The 17,693-nt window shown below is 40.9% G+C and overlaps 1 protein-coding gene across 1 annotated transcript in view; it reads right to left on the reverse strand.

The window, feature by feature from the left end:
* LOC140738463 (polyubiquitin-B-like) overlaps positions 1–17,693 on the reverse strand; it is a 65,535-nt gene that overhangs the window by 26,802 nt on the left and 21,040 nt on the right. Inside the window, exon 3 of the mRNA XM_073065765.1 lies at positions 14,057–14,064. Within this exon, the coding sequence (XP_072921866.1) occupies positions 14,057–14,064 (8 nt within the window). The remainder of the gene's footprint in view (positions 1–14,056; positions 14,065–17,693) is intronic.

Below are 17,693 nucleotides of genomic sequence, written 5' to 3' on the forward strand. Positions count from 1 at the left end.
TATATATGAAGAAATTTTAGAATCAATTATATCAAAAAAAAGATTTAGGAATGAAAATTGATACCGCCTGAAATAGATACAGAAATTTAGGTAAAATAATCTTCTTAATAGCATTAATTTGACCAATCAAAGATAAGGACAATGGGGATCATTTAGTAAACAGTTGTTCAACATGATCAATTATGGGTAAAAAATTTACTTTAAAGAGATCCTTATGCTTCTTAGTAACTTTAACACCCAAATAAAATAATCAGTAACCAATCTAAATGGTGATTGTCTATAAATTGGAACTTGCATATTTAATGGAAAAAGCACACTCTTATTAAGATTCAATTGTGACAAGATCTGAAGGGTTATTCTAAAGTAGACTGTTCCTTTAAATGAGAGAGAGAGCTTGGGTGCTAATTCAGCTGAGAGTCTGTGAGTTGCCTTGGAAACTGAAAGGCGGAGCTTTATGATGGACAGCTGGTGCTCCGCACTACTGAGATTTATACAAGGTCAGTTGTCTTTTTAATCAGACACACAAGACACAGGACTCCTGAGGCAAGGAGGTCACTGGTGAGCTTTGTCTGCCCATGACAAGGGTGAGGTTTTGCTCACGGTGTGGACAAAGGAGTGACCGGTGGAACGCAATCAGTGTGTTTAACCCTGGCCTGGGTTGATAGCGTTACCGTGGAAATGGTCCCCTTTTCTGTGGTCACAAGTTGGTGACTAAGTTTCGGAAGCAAGGAGGATGACGTGGAGGATCGGCATCAGCATCAGCATTGGGAAAACAAACCAACTCTCTCTCTCTCCAACTCGACTCAAATCAAATTCCAGAACTGAACTGATTACTTACCATCCCACTGTAAGACTGTATCACCTAATCACGTGAGCTGGGGTAGCTTGGGAACCTTATTTACTCACAAATATATATGCATGTACAAAACCCATTTCCAGAAAAGTTGGGATATTTTCCAAAATGCAATAAAAACAAAAATCTGTGATATGTTAATTCACGTGAACCTTTATTTAACTGACAAAAGTACAAAGAAAAGATTTTCAATAGTTTTACTGACCAACTTAATTGTATTTTGTAAATATACACAAATTTAGAATTTGATGGCTGCAACACACTCAACAAAAGTTGGGACAGAGTTAAAATAAGATTGAAAAGTGCACAGAATATTCAAGTAACACCGGTTTGGAAGACTCCACATTAAGCAGGCTAATTGGTAGCAGGTGAGGTATCATGACTGGGTATAAAAGTAGCGTCCATCAAAGGCTCAGTCTTTGCAAGCAAGGATGGGTCGTGGCTCACCCCTTTGTGCCAAAATTCATGAGAGAATTGTTAGTCAGTTCAAAAGGAACATTTCCCAACGCAAGATTGCAGAGAATTTAGGTCTTTCAACATCTACAGTACATAATATTATGAAAAGATTCAGAGAATTCAGAGACATCTCAGTGCGTAAAGGGCAAGGTCGGAAACCACTGTAGAATGCGCGTGATCTTCGAGCCCTCAGGCGGCACTGCCTAAGAAACCGTCATGCTACTGTGACAATTATAGCCACCTGGGCTCGGGAGTACTTCGGAAAACTATTGTCACTTAACACAGTCTGTCGCTGCATCCAGAAATGCAACTTGAAACTGTATTACGCAAGGAGAAAGCCATACATCAACTCTATGCAGAAACGCCGGCGAGTTCTCTGGGCCCGAGCTCATCTCAGATGGACCGAAAGACTGTGGAATCATGTGCTGTGGTCAGATGAGTCCACATTTCAGCTAGTTTTCAGAAATAAACAGGCGTCAAGTTCTCCGTGCCAAAGATGAAAATGACCATCCTGATTGTTATCAGTGAAAGGTGCAAAAGCCAGCATCTGTGATGGTATGGGGGTGCATCAGTGCCCACGGCATGGGTGAGTTGCATGTATGTGAAGGTACCATTGACTCTGAGGCGTTTATTAGGATTTTAGAGAGACATATGTTGCCATCAAGGCGACGTCTCTTCCCGGGACGTCCATGCTTATTTCAGCAGGACAATGCCAGACCACATTCTGCACGGGCTACAACAGTGTGGCTTTGTAGACACAGAGTGCGTGTGCTTGACTGGCCTGCTGCCAGTCCAGTTCTATCTCCTACTGAAAATGTATGGCGCATCATGAACAGGAGAATCAGACAACGGAGACCACGGACTGTTGAGCAGCTGAAGTTTTATATTAAGCAAGAATGGACAAAACTTCCAATTGCAAATCTACTACAATTAGTATCCTCAGTTCCAAAACAATTAAAATGTGTTATTAAAAGGAAAGGTGATGTAACACAATGGTAAACATGCCTCTGTCCCAACTTTTGTTGAGTGTGTTGCTGCCATCAAATTCTAAATCTGTGTATATTTACAAAATACAATTAAGTTGGTCAGTAAAACTATTGAAAATCTTTTCTTTGTACTTTTGTCAGTTAAATAAAGGTTCACATGAACTAACATATCACAGATTTTTGTTTTTATTGCATTTTGGAAAATATCCCAACTTTTCTGGAAATGGGGTTTGTATTTTGCTAACCTGTTTACCTTATCTTGTTTTATATTATTTTGTTCACGTAGTTACTAATAAAATAGAGTTTATAACAGAAGACTCAGACTCCAGGTGTGTCTATTTCTGCTGGTTCTTTTTAACCCGTTATGGGGTATGTAACACAATTTATAACCAGAAAAACTACTAAACTGAGCAAGTAGTGTTATTACTGCAGGAATGGATCGCTCTGGGTCAGAGATATATAGTAACAGCTCATCTGCATATAGTGAGACTTTATGCGTCCCATTCCCACGAATAATGCCAAATATATTGGGTGAATCACAAAGAGCAATTGCCAAGGGCTCCAGGGCAATATCAAATAGTAACGGGCTTAAAGGACAGCCTTGTCTAGTACCTCAAAAAAGCCTTAAAAAAGGGGATCTCTGATTATTGGTAAATACAGCAGCGAAAGGTGTATGATATATCAATTGAATGCAAGATATAAATTTTGGGCCAAAATTAAATTTCTCAAGTATATTAAAGAAATATTCCCGTTCAAGTCTGTCAAACGCCTTCTCGGCGTCAAGCGAAATAACACATTCTGAAGTATTAGATGAAGTAGTGTATATAATGTTCATTAACCTCCTAACATTAAAATGTGAATAACGATTTTTAATAAATCCTGTCTGATCCTCGGAGACAATTTGTGGCAATAACTTTTCTAATCTAATTGCTGATATTTTGGAAAAGATTTTAGAATCCACATTCAACAAAGATGTAGGTCTGTATGATGCACGTTCAGTGGGATCTTTATCTTTTTTAGGAATTAAAGAAATAGATGCTTCATAAAAGGATTGTGGTAATTTACCAAAAAATAAAGCATCTTTAAAAATTCTACATAACCAGGGAGAAAGTAATAGACAATAGGTGCAGAAGTAGACCATTCGGCCCTTCGAGCCTGCACTGCCATTTTGAGATCATGGCTGATCAATTCCCTATCAATACCCGGTTCCTGCCTTGTCCCCATATCCCTTGATTCCCCTATCCATAAGATACCTATCTAGCTCCTTCTTGAAAGCATCCAGAGAATTGGCCTCCACTACCTTCCGAGGCAGTGCATTCCAGACCCCCACAACTCTCTGGGAGAAGAGGTTTTTCCTTAACTCTGTCCTAAATGACCTACCCCTTATTCTCAAACCATGCCCTCTGGTACTGGACTCTCCCAGCATCTGGAACATATTTCCTGCCCAGCATCTGGAACATCTAGTCCAATCCCTTAATAATCTTATATGTTTCAATCAGATCCCCTCTCAATCTCCTTAATTCCAGCGTGTACAAGCCCAGTCTCTCTAACCTCTCTGCGTAAGACAGTCCAGACATCCCAGGAATTAACCTCGTGAATCTACGCTGCACTTCCTCTACAGCCAGGATGTCCTTCCTTAACCCTGGAGACCAAAACTGTACACAATACTCCAGGTGTGGTCTCACCAGGGCTCTGTACAAATGCAAGAGGATTTCCTTGCTCTTGTACTCAATTCCCTTTGTAATAAAGGCCAACATTCCATTAGCCTTCTTCACTGCCTGCTGCACTTGCTCATTCACCTTCAGTGACTGATGAACAAGGACTCCGAGATCTCTTTGTATTACTCCCTTACCCAACTCTATACCGTTCAGATAATAATCTGCCTTCCTGTTCTTACTCCCAAAGTGGATAACCTCATGCTTATTCACACTAAACGCCATCTGCCAAGTATCTGCCCACTCACCCAGCTTATCCAAGTCACCCTGAATTCTCCTAACATCCTCATCACATGTCACACTGCCACCCAGCTTAGTATCATCAGCAAATTTGCTGATGTTATTTTCTATGCCTTCATCCAAATCGTTAACGTAAATGGTAAACAGCTGTGGTCCCAATACCGAGCCCTGTGGCACCCCACTAGTCACCACCTGCCATTCCGAGAAACACCCATTCACCGCTACCCTTTGCTTTCTATCTGCCAACCAGTTTTCTATCCATGTCAATGCCTTCCCCCCGATGCCCTGAGCTTTGATTTTACCCACCTATCTTCTATGTGGGACCTTATCAAATGCCTTCTGAAAATCGAGGTACACTACATCCACTGGATCTCCCCCGTCTAACTTCCTGGTTACATCCTCGAAAAACTCCAACAGATTAGTCAAGCATGATTTACCCTTGGTAAATCCATGCTGGCTCGGCCCAATCCTATCACTGCTATCTAGATATGCCACTATTTCATCTTTAATAATGGACTCTAGCATCTTTCCCACCACCGATGTCAGGCTGACAGGTCGATAGTTCTCTGTTTTCTCCCTCCCTCCTTTCTTAAAAAGTGGGATAACATTAGCCATTCTCCAATCCTCAGGAACTGATCCTGAATCTAAGGAACATTGGAAAATGATTACCAATGTATCCGCAATTTCCAGAGCCACCTCCTTTAGTACCCTAGGGTGCAGACCATCTGGACCTGGGGATTTGTCAGCCTTCAGTCCCATCAGTCTTCTCATCACCGTTTCCTTCCGAATGTCAATCTGTTTCATTTCCTCTGTTACCCTATGTCCTTGGCCCATCCATACATCTAGGAGATTGCTTGTGTCTTCCTTAGTGAAAACAGGTCTAAAGTACTCATTAAATTCTTCTGCCATTTCTCTGTTTCCCATAACAATTTCACCCAATTCATTCTTCAAGGGCCCAACATTGTTCTTAACTATCTTCTTTCTCTTCACATACCTAAAAAAGCTTTTGCTATCTTCCTTTATATTCCTGGCTAGCTTGCATTCGTACCTCATTTTTTCTCCCCGTATTGTCTTTTTAGTTAAGTTCTGTTGTTCCTTAAAAACTTCCCAATCATCTGTCCTCCCACTCACCTTAGCTCTGTCATATTTCCTTTTTTTTAATGCTATGCAGTCTCTGACTTCCTTTGTCAACCACTGAGGCCCCTTTCCCCCCTTTGAATCCTTCCTTCTCTGGGGGATGAACTGATTTTGCACCTTGTGCATTATTCCCAAGAATACCTGCCATTGCTGTTCCACTGTCTTTTCTGCTAGGCTATCCGTCCAGTCAACTTTGGCCAGCTCCTCCCTCATGGCTCCATAGTTTCCCCTGTTCATCTGCAACACTGACACCTCCGAGCTGCCCTTATCCTTCTCAAATTGCAGATGAAAGCCTATCATATTGTGATCACTACCTCCTAATGGCTCCTTTACTGCGAGATCGCTTATCAAATCCTGTTCCTTACATAACACTAAATCCAGAATAGTCTTGTTCCTGGTCGGCTCTCGTACAAGCTGTTCCAAGAATGCATCCCGTAGGCACTCTACAAACTCCCTATCCTGTGGTCCAGCACCAACCAGATTCTCCCAGTTCACCTGCATGTTGAAATCCCCCATAACTACTGCGACATTACCTTTGCCACATGCCAATGTTACCTCCCTATTCAACTTGCACCCAATATCCATGCTACTGTTTGGTGGCCTGTAGACAACATCCATTTGGGTCCTTTTGCCCTTACTGTTCCTCACTTCTATCCACACAGACTCTACTTCTCCTGACCCTATGTCCCCTCTTGCAAAGGACTGAATCTCATTCCTCACCAACAGGGCCACCCCACCCCCTCTGCCCACATTTCTGTCCCTACGATAGCACGTATACCCTTGTACATTCATTTCCCAGGTCTGATCTCCCTGCAGCCATGTCTCCGTTATCCCAACAACATCATAGTTACCCATTCGCACCTGGGCTTCAAGCTCATCCGCCTTATTCCTGACACTTCGTGCATTCAGATATAGAATTTTTAACCCATTTCTCCTCTCTCTGTTTGAATCGCTGCCTATTGTGCTTAACCCAGCTCCCCGAACTCCCATCGGGCTATACGCCCCTAGAATTTTGTTGTCCTTCCTACATTTACTTATTCTTGCAACACATTTAACTCCATGTTCCGTCAGATCATCCCTCTGTACACGAGTCCTCCTTATCACTTGTTCCGCCCCACCTTCCTCTACTACACAATATTCCAGAACCGTGTAGTCCCCACCTGTCCTTTATTCATCCTCTCGCTATCTGAAAAGATCTGAAAAGTAAATCTGAAAAAGATATTAAAAATTCAGCTGTACACCCATCTGGGCCAGGTGCTTTACCAGAGTTCATAAAAAAAAATTGCTTTATTTCCTCTTCAGTAATGGGTGCATCTAATGCTAAATGTTCAGCAACTGGTAATTTCGGAATATTCAATTTCCTTAAAAATTCATGCATTATGGTAGTATCATCAGGAAATTCTGATTGGCATAAATTGGTATAAAATTCTTGAAAAGATTTGTTAATTTCATCAAGGTCAACTGTCAAAATACCATCCCGTTTAAGAACTTTATTAATCTGACATTTTGCCAAAGTAGCTTTCAATGGGTTGGCCAATAATTTACCTGATTTATCACCATGTATATAAAATTTACTCTTAGTTTTAAGTAATTGATTTTCAATCGGGGATGTTAATAACAAACTATGTTGCATCTGAAGTTCAACTCTCTCTTTATAAAGCTCCAGATTGGGAGAAATAGAATATTTTTAAATCAATTTCTTTAATCTTATCAACCAATGTACCTATTTCACTATTAATTTGTTTTTTCAATCCAGTCCAGCAGAGTTTGAAATAATTTGCCCACAATTATATACTTTAAAGGTATCCCATAATATCCCAATGGAAATTTCTTCTGTTGAGTTATTTGAAAAGAAAAATGCAATCTGTTCATTAATGAAATTAACAAAATTTAAATCCTGACGCATTATAAAGTTGAACCGCCATTGTCTAGTACTAAAAGTTACATCAATTAATTTAACTGATAATTTCAAAGGCGCATGATTGGAAATGGCAATTGCATCATACTCACAGGCAGTGACAGACGAAAATAATTGAGAATCAATAAAGAAGTAATCGATTCTAGAGTAATTATGATATACATGAGAAAAGAAAGAGAACTATTTATCATTAGGATGTAAAAACCTCTAAATTTCTAAAATTCTGGCGTCAACTAAAAAGGAATTAATAAAAGTAGGAGATTTGTTTGGAAGTTCCTGATTGGGCGCAGACCTATCCATCATAGGATTCAGACAACAATTAAAATCTCCGCCCATTATTAACATGTATTCATTTAAATTGGGAAGAGAAACAAATAAATGCTAAACAAATTCAGGAGAGTCAGTATTTGGTGCATTAATATTAACCAAAACTACTTTTTGGTTATAATGTAAACCAGTAATTAATAGAAATCTACCATATGGGTCTGAGATTGTATCATAATGAACAAATGAGATCAAGGAGTCTATAAAAATGGAAATGCCTTTCACTTTGGTTGATGAGTTAGATTGAAACTGTTGAACTTTCCAAAACCTAAAAATACGCTGATTATCCTCCTTCCTCACATGAATCTCCTGCACAAAAATAATCTGAGCATTCAATCTATGAAAAACATTAAAAATCTTCTTCCGTTTAATTGGATGATTCAAACCATTCATGTTCCATGAAACAAAGTTAATAATATTATCCATTTTCCTTAAATAAACCATATATTATGTAAAGGGTTAACCATATTGCATAGGAAACTCATGAATCAGAAAGAGGGAAAAAAGTTTAAAGAGGAACCGGAAATTACGACAATACAGACATTTTTGTAGTTTCAAATCAGCCCAAATGAAAAATACTAAACTAAAAATACCTCCCCACCCACAAAGACCCAAAACCTGGCCAACAGACAGCCAAAGACAATCTAAGAACCTCTCTACCCCCATCTGTCTTGAGGGCAAGTCTCTAAATTTAAAAAAAATTTTTAAACCACCCATAGTCAAAGCATTGCGAAAGGAATGCCAAAGACATGTTAAGAAAAAAAACCCAACCATTTGCAGACCATTTTAAAAGACAAGGTCTTAAAAAATGAAGCAGAATACAATATTTTAAAAAAAAACCAATCACCAAGTCAGAATCTTAATAATTTTCAAAAGCAAACAATTAAAATATAAAAGTAAAATAATAAAGGAAAAAGAAAGGAACTTTAACATAGAAACATAATAAACATTTGCACGCCAAAGCAAAGCACCAGCAGAATCAGCCCAAGGGCAAAGTTCTACGAACTTCAAATGTCCAAATCAAAAAACTGGTTTTTAACTAATAAACCAGATGTATACAAACATAAGGGAATTTATTAGACATCCAAGCTCAAACAATGATCCTCAAGAAATTGTTGTGCGTCATCCACGGATTTAAACCATTTAAATGGTTTATCAGGCAGAACAGCCCTCAGACAAGTGGGGTATAGCAAGCTGATCAGAAATTCCTTTGATATAATTACGACATCACCGATTTAAAATGCAATCTTTCTTGCATTACCTCAGGACAATAATCTTCAACCAGACAAAACTTAAGATTTTGATGTTCAATAATTCCTTTCTGGCGAGCAATTCGAATTAAGTGCTCCTTAGTAGTCACATAGTGAAATCGAAGAATCACAGGGCGCGGTTTTAACTCTTTCGATGGTTTTGGTCTTAATGCCCGATGCGCACGGTCGAGTACCGGAGGAGAAGAAAAAACCTCCGAGCTAAAGACCTCCATTAATAATTGAGAAAAAATAAAGTAAGACCCCCGCTCTCAACGTCGTCACTGAGTCCTATTATTTGCAAATTCAGTCTGCGATCACGACTCTCCAAGTCAATAATCTTGACACTATACTGCTCCCAATGTATGAGTGGTTGAAGTTAATTTCTTTTCCAAAGAATTCAATCTGCAATCTCTCTGTTTCCCAGCTTCAGTAAGCTCTGAAAGTTGCCGTTGCTGTTTTTTGTTCTCCTTTTCAAGTGCTGCCAGTCTACCTTCATTCTCCTTTAACATTACTTCCAAAGCAGCAAATTTTTACTGAGTTTTTCATCCAAAGGATTCGAGATAGCCTGCAAAGTGAGTCGAGACTGTTCAAAGACACCTTCTTTCTTCCCGTTTCCATTACCGGTTTCCTTGCCTTCAGCTAATGCCTTTCTTCCTCTGGTAGTCACTTCTGTCGATAAAAATTCAGAATTCAAGCATATAAAGGTGTTATAAACACCTTGATATAGATAATAAAAAGGTGGTAAGGAAATTGAAAAATGACCGGAGCAGAGCCAAAATGTGACCTACTCAATCTACCGCCCCCCCAGAGAGTCCAATCGGACATCATATATTCATTTGCTCAAATGAGCTAATATGGACTATTTTAACTGACTATAAAAGATAATAACAGAATTTGGCCATTTGACTATCGGGCCTTGTCCACCATTCCATCATGGCCGATTTATTTACCCTCTCCACCACATTCTGTTGCCTTCTCCCTGTAACCTTTGATGCTTTCACAAATTAAGAACCTATCAAACTCTGCATGAAATAAACCCAATGACCTGGCCTCCACAGCCATCTGTAACAATGAATTCCACAGATTTACCACCGTCTCACTGAAGAAATACCTGCTCATCTTTGTCCGGAAGGGACGTCCTTGTGTTCTGAGGCCGTGCGCTCTGGTCCTCGAATGCCCCATTATAGGAAACTTCCTCTCCACATCAAGTCTATTAAGACCTTTCAATTCTCAATAAGTTTCAATGAGATTTCCCCCCTCATTCTTCTAGAATCCAGTGAGTACAAGCGGAGAGCCATCATAAGGGCCGCATATGTTAACCCTTTCATTCCCGGATGATTCTTGTGAACCTCCTCTGGATCTTCTCAAATACCAGCACTTTCTTTCCACCGATAATGGGCCCAAAACTGTTCACAGAATTCCAAGTGTAGTCTGATCGATGACCACTGAATTATTTGCCCATTGTGTTCTAAATGTCCATTTTGTAAGGATCCTTTTCGTGTGTTGGGCTTTTTTCTATTCACACGATGTGTGTATCTCCAACAAGATCAGTATTCAATGACTATCCATCACTACTCCTGACTGGCTTACTGGCCAATTCAGTGAACAGTTAAAAGTCAACACATTGCTGTGAATCTGGTGAGGCAGAATGGGTTAGAAAGTCACTGAACTGGTTGGGGGTTTAAACAAGCTAGAGCTGTCCTGGCAACCACCCCCACCACCAGAGTTTACAAAGAGATACCGACTGCCCAGACTGTTCAGTGACAATAGGCCTCATACATTTGGATCAATGTCCAGATCTATGCATTGTCAGTCAACTTAAATAATCACCATATTTATAAATGATTCAGATGATGTGAAAGAAAGTAAAGTTTATTCATGATTGACAGATTGACACAAGGGAGGTTTTGTTTAATTAATATGGGTGCTGTTAAGGCAATTTTGGAGTTAGGACATCTATCAAATAACTTCAGCCACCAATCTTCAGATCTGAACATGGACTGTAGATTAAGTTTAAAATGCTCTGGACCATGGGATTGTAGAGATGTGAAAAAAACAATTGACTGAAGGACCGGACAATATTGATTAACATTGGCTAGTGTGTGGGCACAATTGGGGGGTGGAATAGAAACACAGAAAACCTACAGCACAATGCAGGCCCTTCAGCCCACAATGTTGTGCTGAACATGTCCCTACCTTAGAAATTACGAGGGTAACCCATAGTGCTCTATTTTTCTAATCTCCATGTACCTGTCCAAAAGTCTCTTAAATGACCCTATTGAATCTGCCGCCACCATCATTGCCGGCAGCCCATTCAACACACTCACCACTCTCTGTGTAAAAGAACTTACTCCTGACATCTCCTCTGTACCTACTCCCAAGCACCTTAAACCTGTGCCCTCTTGTGCCCAGGGCCATTTCAACTCTGGGAAAAAGCCTCTGACTATCCACACGATCAATGCCTCTCATCATCTTACACACCTCTATCAGGTCACCTCTCATCCTCCGTTGCTCCAAGGAGAGAAGGCCGAGTTCACTCAACCTGTTTTCATAAGGCATGCTCCCCAATCCAGGCAACATCCTTGTAAATCTCCTCTGCACCCTTTCTATGGTTTCCACATCCTTCCTGTAGTGAGGTGACCAGAACTGACCGCAATATTCCAAGTGGGGTCTAACCAGGGCCCTATATAGCTGCAACATTACCTCTCAGCTCCTAAAATCAATTCCATGATTGATGAAGACCAATGCACCATACGCCTTCTTAACCAGAGAGTCAACCTGCACAGCTGCTTTGAGCCTCAGACCCCAAGATCCCTCTGATCCACCACACTGCCAAGTCTTACCATTAATATTATATTCTTCCATCATATTTGACCTACCAAAATGAACCACCTCACACTGACGTGGGTTGAGCTCTATCTGCCACTTCTCAGCCCAGTTTTGCATCCTACCAATGTTCCGCTGTAACCTCTGACAGCCCTCCACACTATCCATAACACCCCCAACCTTTGTGTCGTCAGCAAATTTACTAACCCATCCATCCACTTCCTCATCCAGGTCACTTATAAAAATCACAAAGAGTAAAGGTCCCAGAATAGATCCCTGCGGCACACCACTGGTCACTGACCTCCATACAGAATATGACCCATCTACAACCACTCTTTGCCTTCTGTCGGCAAGCCAGTTCTGGATCCACAAAGCAATGTCCCCTTGGATCCCATGCCTCCTTACTTTCTCAATAAGCCTTGCATGGGGTTCCTTATCAAATGCCTTGCTGAAATCCATATACACTACATCTACTGCTCTTCCTTCATCAATGTCTTTAGTCACATCGTCAAAAAATTCAATCAGGCTCGTAAGGCATGAACTGACCTTGACAAAGCCGTGCTGACTACTCCTAATTATATTATACCTCTACAAATGTTCATAAATCCTGCCCCTCAGGATCTTCTCCATCAACCTACCAACCACTGAAGTAAGACTCATTGGTCTATAACTTCCTGGGCTATCTCTACTCCCTTTCTTGAATAAGGGAACACCATCTGCAACCCTCCAATCAATTGAAAACTCTCCCGTCCCCACTGATGATGCAAAGATCATCGCCAGAGGCTCAGCAATCTCCTCCCTCACCTCCCACAATAGCCTGAGGTACATCTCATCTGGTCCCTGTGACTTATCCAACTTGATGCTTTCCAAAAACTAAAGCACATCCTCTTTCTTAATATCTACATGCTCAAGCTTTTCAGTCTGCTGCAAGTCATCACTACAGTCACCAAGATCCTTTTCCATACTGAATACTGAAGTAAAGCATTCATTACGAACCTTTGCTATTTCCTCTGGTTCCATATACACTTTCCTACAGTCAGAATTGATAGGTCCTATTCTTTCACGTCTTATCCTCTTGCTCTTCACATACTTGTAGAATACCTGTAATCCTGCCCACCAAGGCCTTCTCATGACCCCTTCTGGCTCTCCTGATTTCCTACTTAAGCTGCTTCCTGTTAGTCTTATAATTTTCTAGATCTCTAACATTACTTAGCTCTCTGAACCTTTTGTAAACTTTTCTTCTTGACTAGATTCACTACAGCCCTTGTACACCACGGTTCCTGTACCTTATTGTAATTCCCCTGTTTCACTGGAATGTACCTATGCAGAATGCCACACAAATATCCCCTGAATATTTGCCACATTTCTTCTGTACCTTTCCCTGAGAAAAGCTGTTCCCAATTTAAGCTTCCAAGTTCCTGCCTGATAGCCTCATAATTCCCCCTACTCCAATTAAACGCTTTTCTAACTTGTCTGTTCCTATCTCTCTCTAATGCTATTGTAAAGGAGATAGAATTATGATCACTATCTCCAAAATGCTCTCCCACTGAGAGATCTGAGACATGACCAGGTTCATTTCTCAATACCAAATCAAGTGCAGTCTCTCCTCTTGTAGGCTTGTCTACATATTGTATCAAGAATCCTTCCTGAACACACTTAACAAACTCCACCCTATCTAAACCCCTTGCTCTAGGGAGATGCCAATCGATATTTGGAAAATTAAGATCTCCCAGCATGACAACACTGTTATTATTACACCTTTCCAGGATCTGTTTTCCGATCTGCTCCTCGCTATCCCTGTTACTATTGGGCGGCCTATGAAAAACACCCAGTAGAGTTATTGACCCCTTCTTGTTCCTAACCTCCACCCACAGAGACTCTGTAGGCCAGATATGTCAAACTCAAGGCCCGCAGGCCAAATCCGGCCCGCGGTGGAATTATCTTTGGCCCGCGAGATAATATCTAATTACTATTAAAGCTGGCCGCAGTAATCGAAGCGCCTATGGCGTATGATATGGCTAATGCTGAGTTTATTCAGGTACCAGGTTTTCAGGGTTTTTAGTGTTTATTTGGCAGTCTTGCTCGGCAGTCTTCTTCATAAGAAACGGAATTTGTAAAGTGAAACACTTTGTAGTTATAGCAAAGACTGAGACACATGAGAGCAGGCTGAAAAAACGGAGGCAACGAAAGCTGCGTTCGCACGCGTCCGACTGATCCGGCCCGCATGAAGCTGCATTTTGCTCAATCCGGCCCGTGACCTAAAATGAGTTTGACACCCCTGCTGTAGGCCATCTCTCCATGACGTTCACCTTTTCTGCAGCCGTGAAACTATCTCTGAACAACAGTGCCACTCCCCCACCTCTTTTGCCTCCCTCCTGTCCTTTCTGAAACATCTAAAACCTGGCAGCCTGGCACTCGAAGTAACCATTCCTGCCCTGGAGCCATCCAAGTCTCTGTAATGGCCACCACATCATCACTCCAGGTGCTGATCCACGCTCTAAGATCATCTGCTTTGTTCACAATACTTGGTGCATTAAAATAAACACCATTGGTCTGAGTGCATCTCTTCTTTATCACCTGCCTATCCTTCCTCACACCCTGTCTCCAAGCTGTCTCTCTTTGTGAGCCAACTTTAACACAGGTAAACCTACCTCGCCTCGTTCCGTTACCGCCTAAGCCCGTTGAGCCAAAGCCCTCTCACTTCGCTGCCTGCTCCGAACGGAATGTGACAGTTACGTGTGGTTCAAAGAAATACATTGTAAATACAGAATTGTCCTTTTATCTTCAGCATATAAAATGTCAGGTAGTCTTGTGCTGAGCAGGCCTCTTCCTCCGAAAAGGTCTCAATGTGATGCCTGCCATGTCCCATTTCTGCTTCATATCCACCAGCTACTTCTCTCTGGTGACTTTGTTCCCGTGGCAACAGGTGCAAGATTTACACCGGCAGGTAATGTTAATTGTTTGAGCGAACAAGCAATACTTTGGGACATAGATATCCATGCAGGAGAATTTAAGTTTATCTACGTTGGCCTAAATATTGGAAGTGCAGCATGAGTATTTAAAAGATGGAATCATTAAAGTAATCTTTACAGGTTCGGGGTACAGTCAAAGTGCGGGTAGATGGTTGTCCTTTATACTGAGGTGTTGAACATTAGAAGACATAGGATTCATTGTGGTTGCACGAACTTTGGTTCAGTCTCAGCATGACCATTTCTGAACAGCACCATCATAGATGGGATATAATAGCCCAGAGAGAGAGCAACAAACATTTATGTTCAGCTTCAACTTCAAGTCTATTCTCATTCAACTATACATACGTATACAACTAATATGAACCATCGTTCCTCTGGGGGCAAGGTGCAAAACACATACAGCATATAGTGATGACCAAGCACGGACAGTCACAAAATAATATTAGCACAATGCAGAATGATTGCAGGACTCCAGAGTTAAATTATGAGGTGAAATAACTGTCTCATTTGAAATCCTTGGAATTTAACAGGGTAGGGGTGACTTGGTTTACGTTTCCAAGGTAAAGGTGTATAATTGACAGAGCTGTATACGATAATAAGAAGCACTGATAGAGTAGACAGCCAGTGCCTTTCTTTACCCAAGTGGAAATGGCCAATACAAGAGGGTATAATTTTCAGGTGATTGGAGGAATGTGTATGAGAGTGGTAAGTGTGTGGAATGCATTGCCAGAAGTGAGGGTAAAGGCAACACATTATGGAGGTTTAACAGTCTCTTAGACAGGCACATGGATGAAAGAAAAACAGAGGGCTCTGTGAGAGGGATGAATCAGTCTGATCTTGGCCGAGGTTAAAAGGTCGACACATATCTTGGGCCAAATGGTCTGGACTGTGCTATACTACTCTGTGTTAAGTGGAACTGAATGGTCGGATAGAAATAAACACATCTCTTTTTGAGAGTCCACTCCTTTGTAAATGGTCTGAAAGTTAGAGATTCTCATTTCAGAAGTGACTTTAGGAAACATTTCAAAACAGGCAATGGTATAAACTTGGATAAGTTTATTCTCATTTGCATATAGTAATTGATGCCAGGTTCATTGTTAGTTTTAATTCTGGGATTAAAATTCTGAGATTGATTGTTGAAAGCCAGTAGTATTACGGGATAAGTGGAAAGGGCTCTGTGACTGTAGCACTTCAGCCAGATGAGGAAAAACTGAGACTGTGGGAGTCTGGCAGAGACTTTGTGAAGATTTGTGTGGGAATGTCGGAGAGGGTGGACTGAGACAGTTCCATCAGGGGTAGGACTCTCCCACCTACAAGAGGCAATGTTCCCAGAAAGAGGCATCCCTTATCAGGGATCCCCACTACCTGGATGCTGGCATCAGGCAGGAGGTGCAGGAGTCTGAAGACCCACGTCTCATATCTTCATTCCTACTGCTGTTAAGTTCATGAACCAATCTGAAGAACCTTGGCAATACCTCAGAATATTTTTTTCACTGTCTAATTTGTCACTGTTTAATTTGCACATACGCAAGTTATTGATAATTTATTTAAGTTTATTTTAACTTATGCTTGTCTTCATCTTGTTATTATCCACAAAGACTCATTGTTATGGCATTTACAGCCCGCCAATGTATGCCTACGATAATAGTAGACGTGAACCTCAAGTTCAAAGTTGATTTGTTATCAAAGTGTGCATCTGTCAGCATATACAACCCTGAGATTCATTTTCTTGCAGGCATTTAAAACACAGAAATACACAGAATTAATGAAAAACTACACACTGACAATCAATTTGCAAAAAAAGACTAACTGTGCAAATATCAATTAATAGTTAAATGAAGAATATTCAGAAGACCAGGTGCAGAGTCATTGAAAGTGAGTCCACAGGTTGTGGAATCAGTTCAGTGTTGAGGTGAGTGAAGTGTGGGGTTAATACTGTCCCTGAACCTGGTGATGTCGCACCTAAAATGGATGAAATTTACTGGGTTTCCATTTCACTCCGGGTAGAGAGCTCTCCATTCTCCATCTCGGAGTTAAATTCCTCCTGTCAACGATGTCTCTTGGTCCCAGGCTACCCAGTAAGGGGAAACATCCTCACTACATCTCGCCTGTCAGTCATTTTAACCGTGGCCTCACTCTACCAGAGATACAGTATTCCTTGTGTCCGCTCTCTGCGCTTAATGATAACTTGCTCTCTCTGGTTTCTAACAACTGCAGATAATTTTTTCTACAGTTTCCTGCTTCTGACTGTGGACGTTTCCTGTGTTATTTGCAACGTCAGATCTCGAAATCGAAACTTACCCGAGAACGGGGAAATAAAAAAACTTGCGCATTAAAATGTTTGCTGTACTTCAGCCTGTGAATCGACACAAATATTGTTTACTTGTGTCGAAACAACGCCTTTCATCGTTCGATTAACCCTGGGCTGTACGCTTCGCAGTGAAACTTAACATGATTACCTCCGTTTATCGCTGAGGTCCGAATTTACACAGAGAGGCCACTGCACTCCTGATGTAATTGTGGCACCGAACGCGTCGCGGCTGTGTCCTGGGCTTTCGGCTTTTTGTAATAAGTGACTTTAATTCTCTTTTCACAAGCCTGATATATAAAAAACGGGATGTAAACAGTTTTATAACGGATGTGTTTCGTTCTACTCCATTTTGACACCTGCTGCCCTTTCTGGCCTAATTCCACAGAACACTTAACTTCAAATTCAAAGTAAATTTTATTATCAAAGTACGTACTTATATGCCATCATTTTCATCATTTTCCCTCAGATTCATTTTCTTGCGGGCATACTCAACAAATCTATAGAACAGTTAGTATAAAAGGATCATTGAAAGACCAGCCAGAGTGCAGAAGACAACAAACTCTGCAAATGCAAATATAAATAACTGGTAATAAATAGCAAGAACATGAGATAATGAGATAAAGAATCCCTAAAAGTGAGATCATTGGTCGTGGGAAGTTTTCGATGATGGGACTAGTGTGAAGCCCTTCATTTTATTCAAGAGTC

Source organism: Hemitrygon akajei, chromosome 14, assembly GCF_048418815.1.
Source record: "Hemitrygon akajei chromosome 14, sHemAka1.3, whole genome shotgun sequence".
NCBI classification, from domain to species: domain Eukaryota; kingdom Metazoa; phylum Chordata; class Chondrichthyes; order Myliobatiformes; family Dasyatidae; genus Hemitrygon; species Hemitrygon akajei.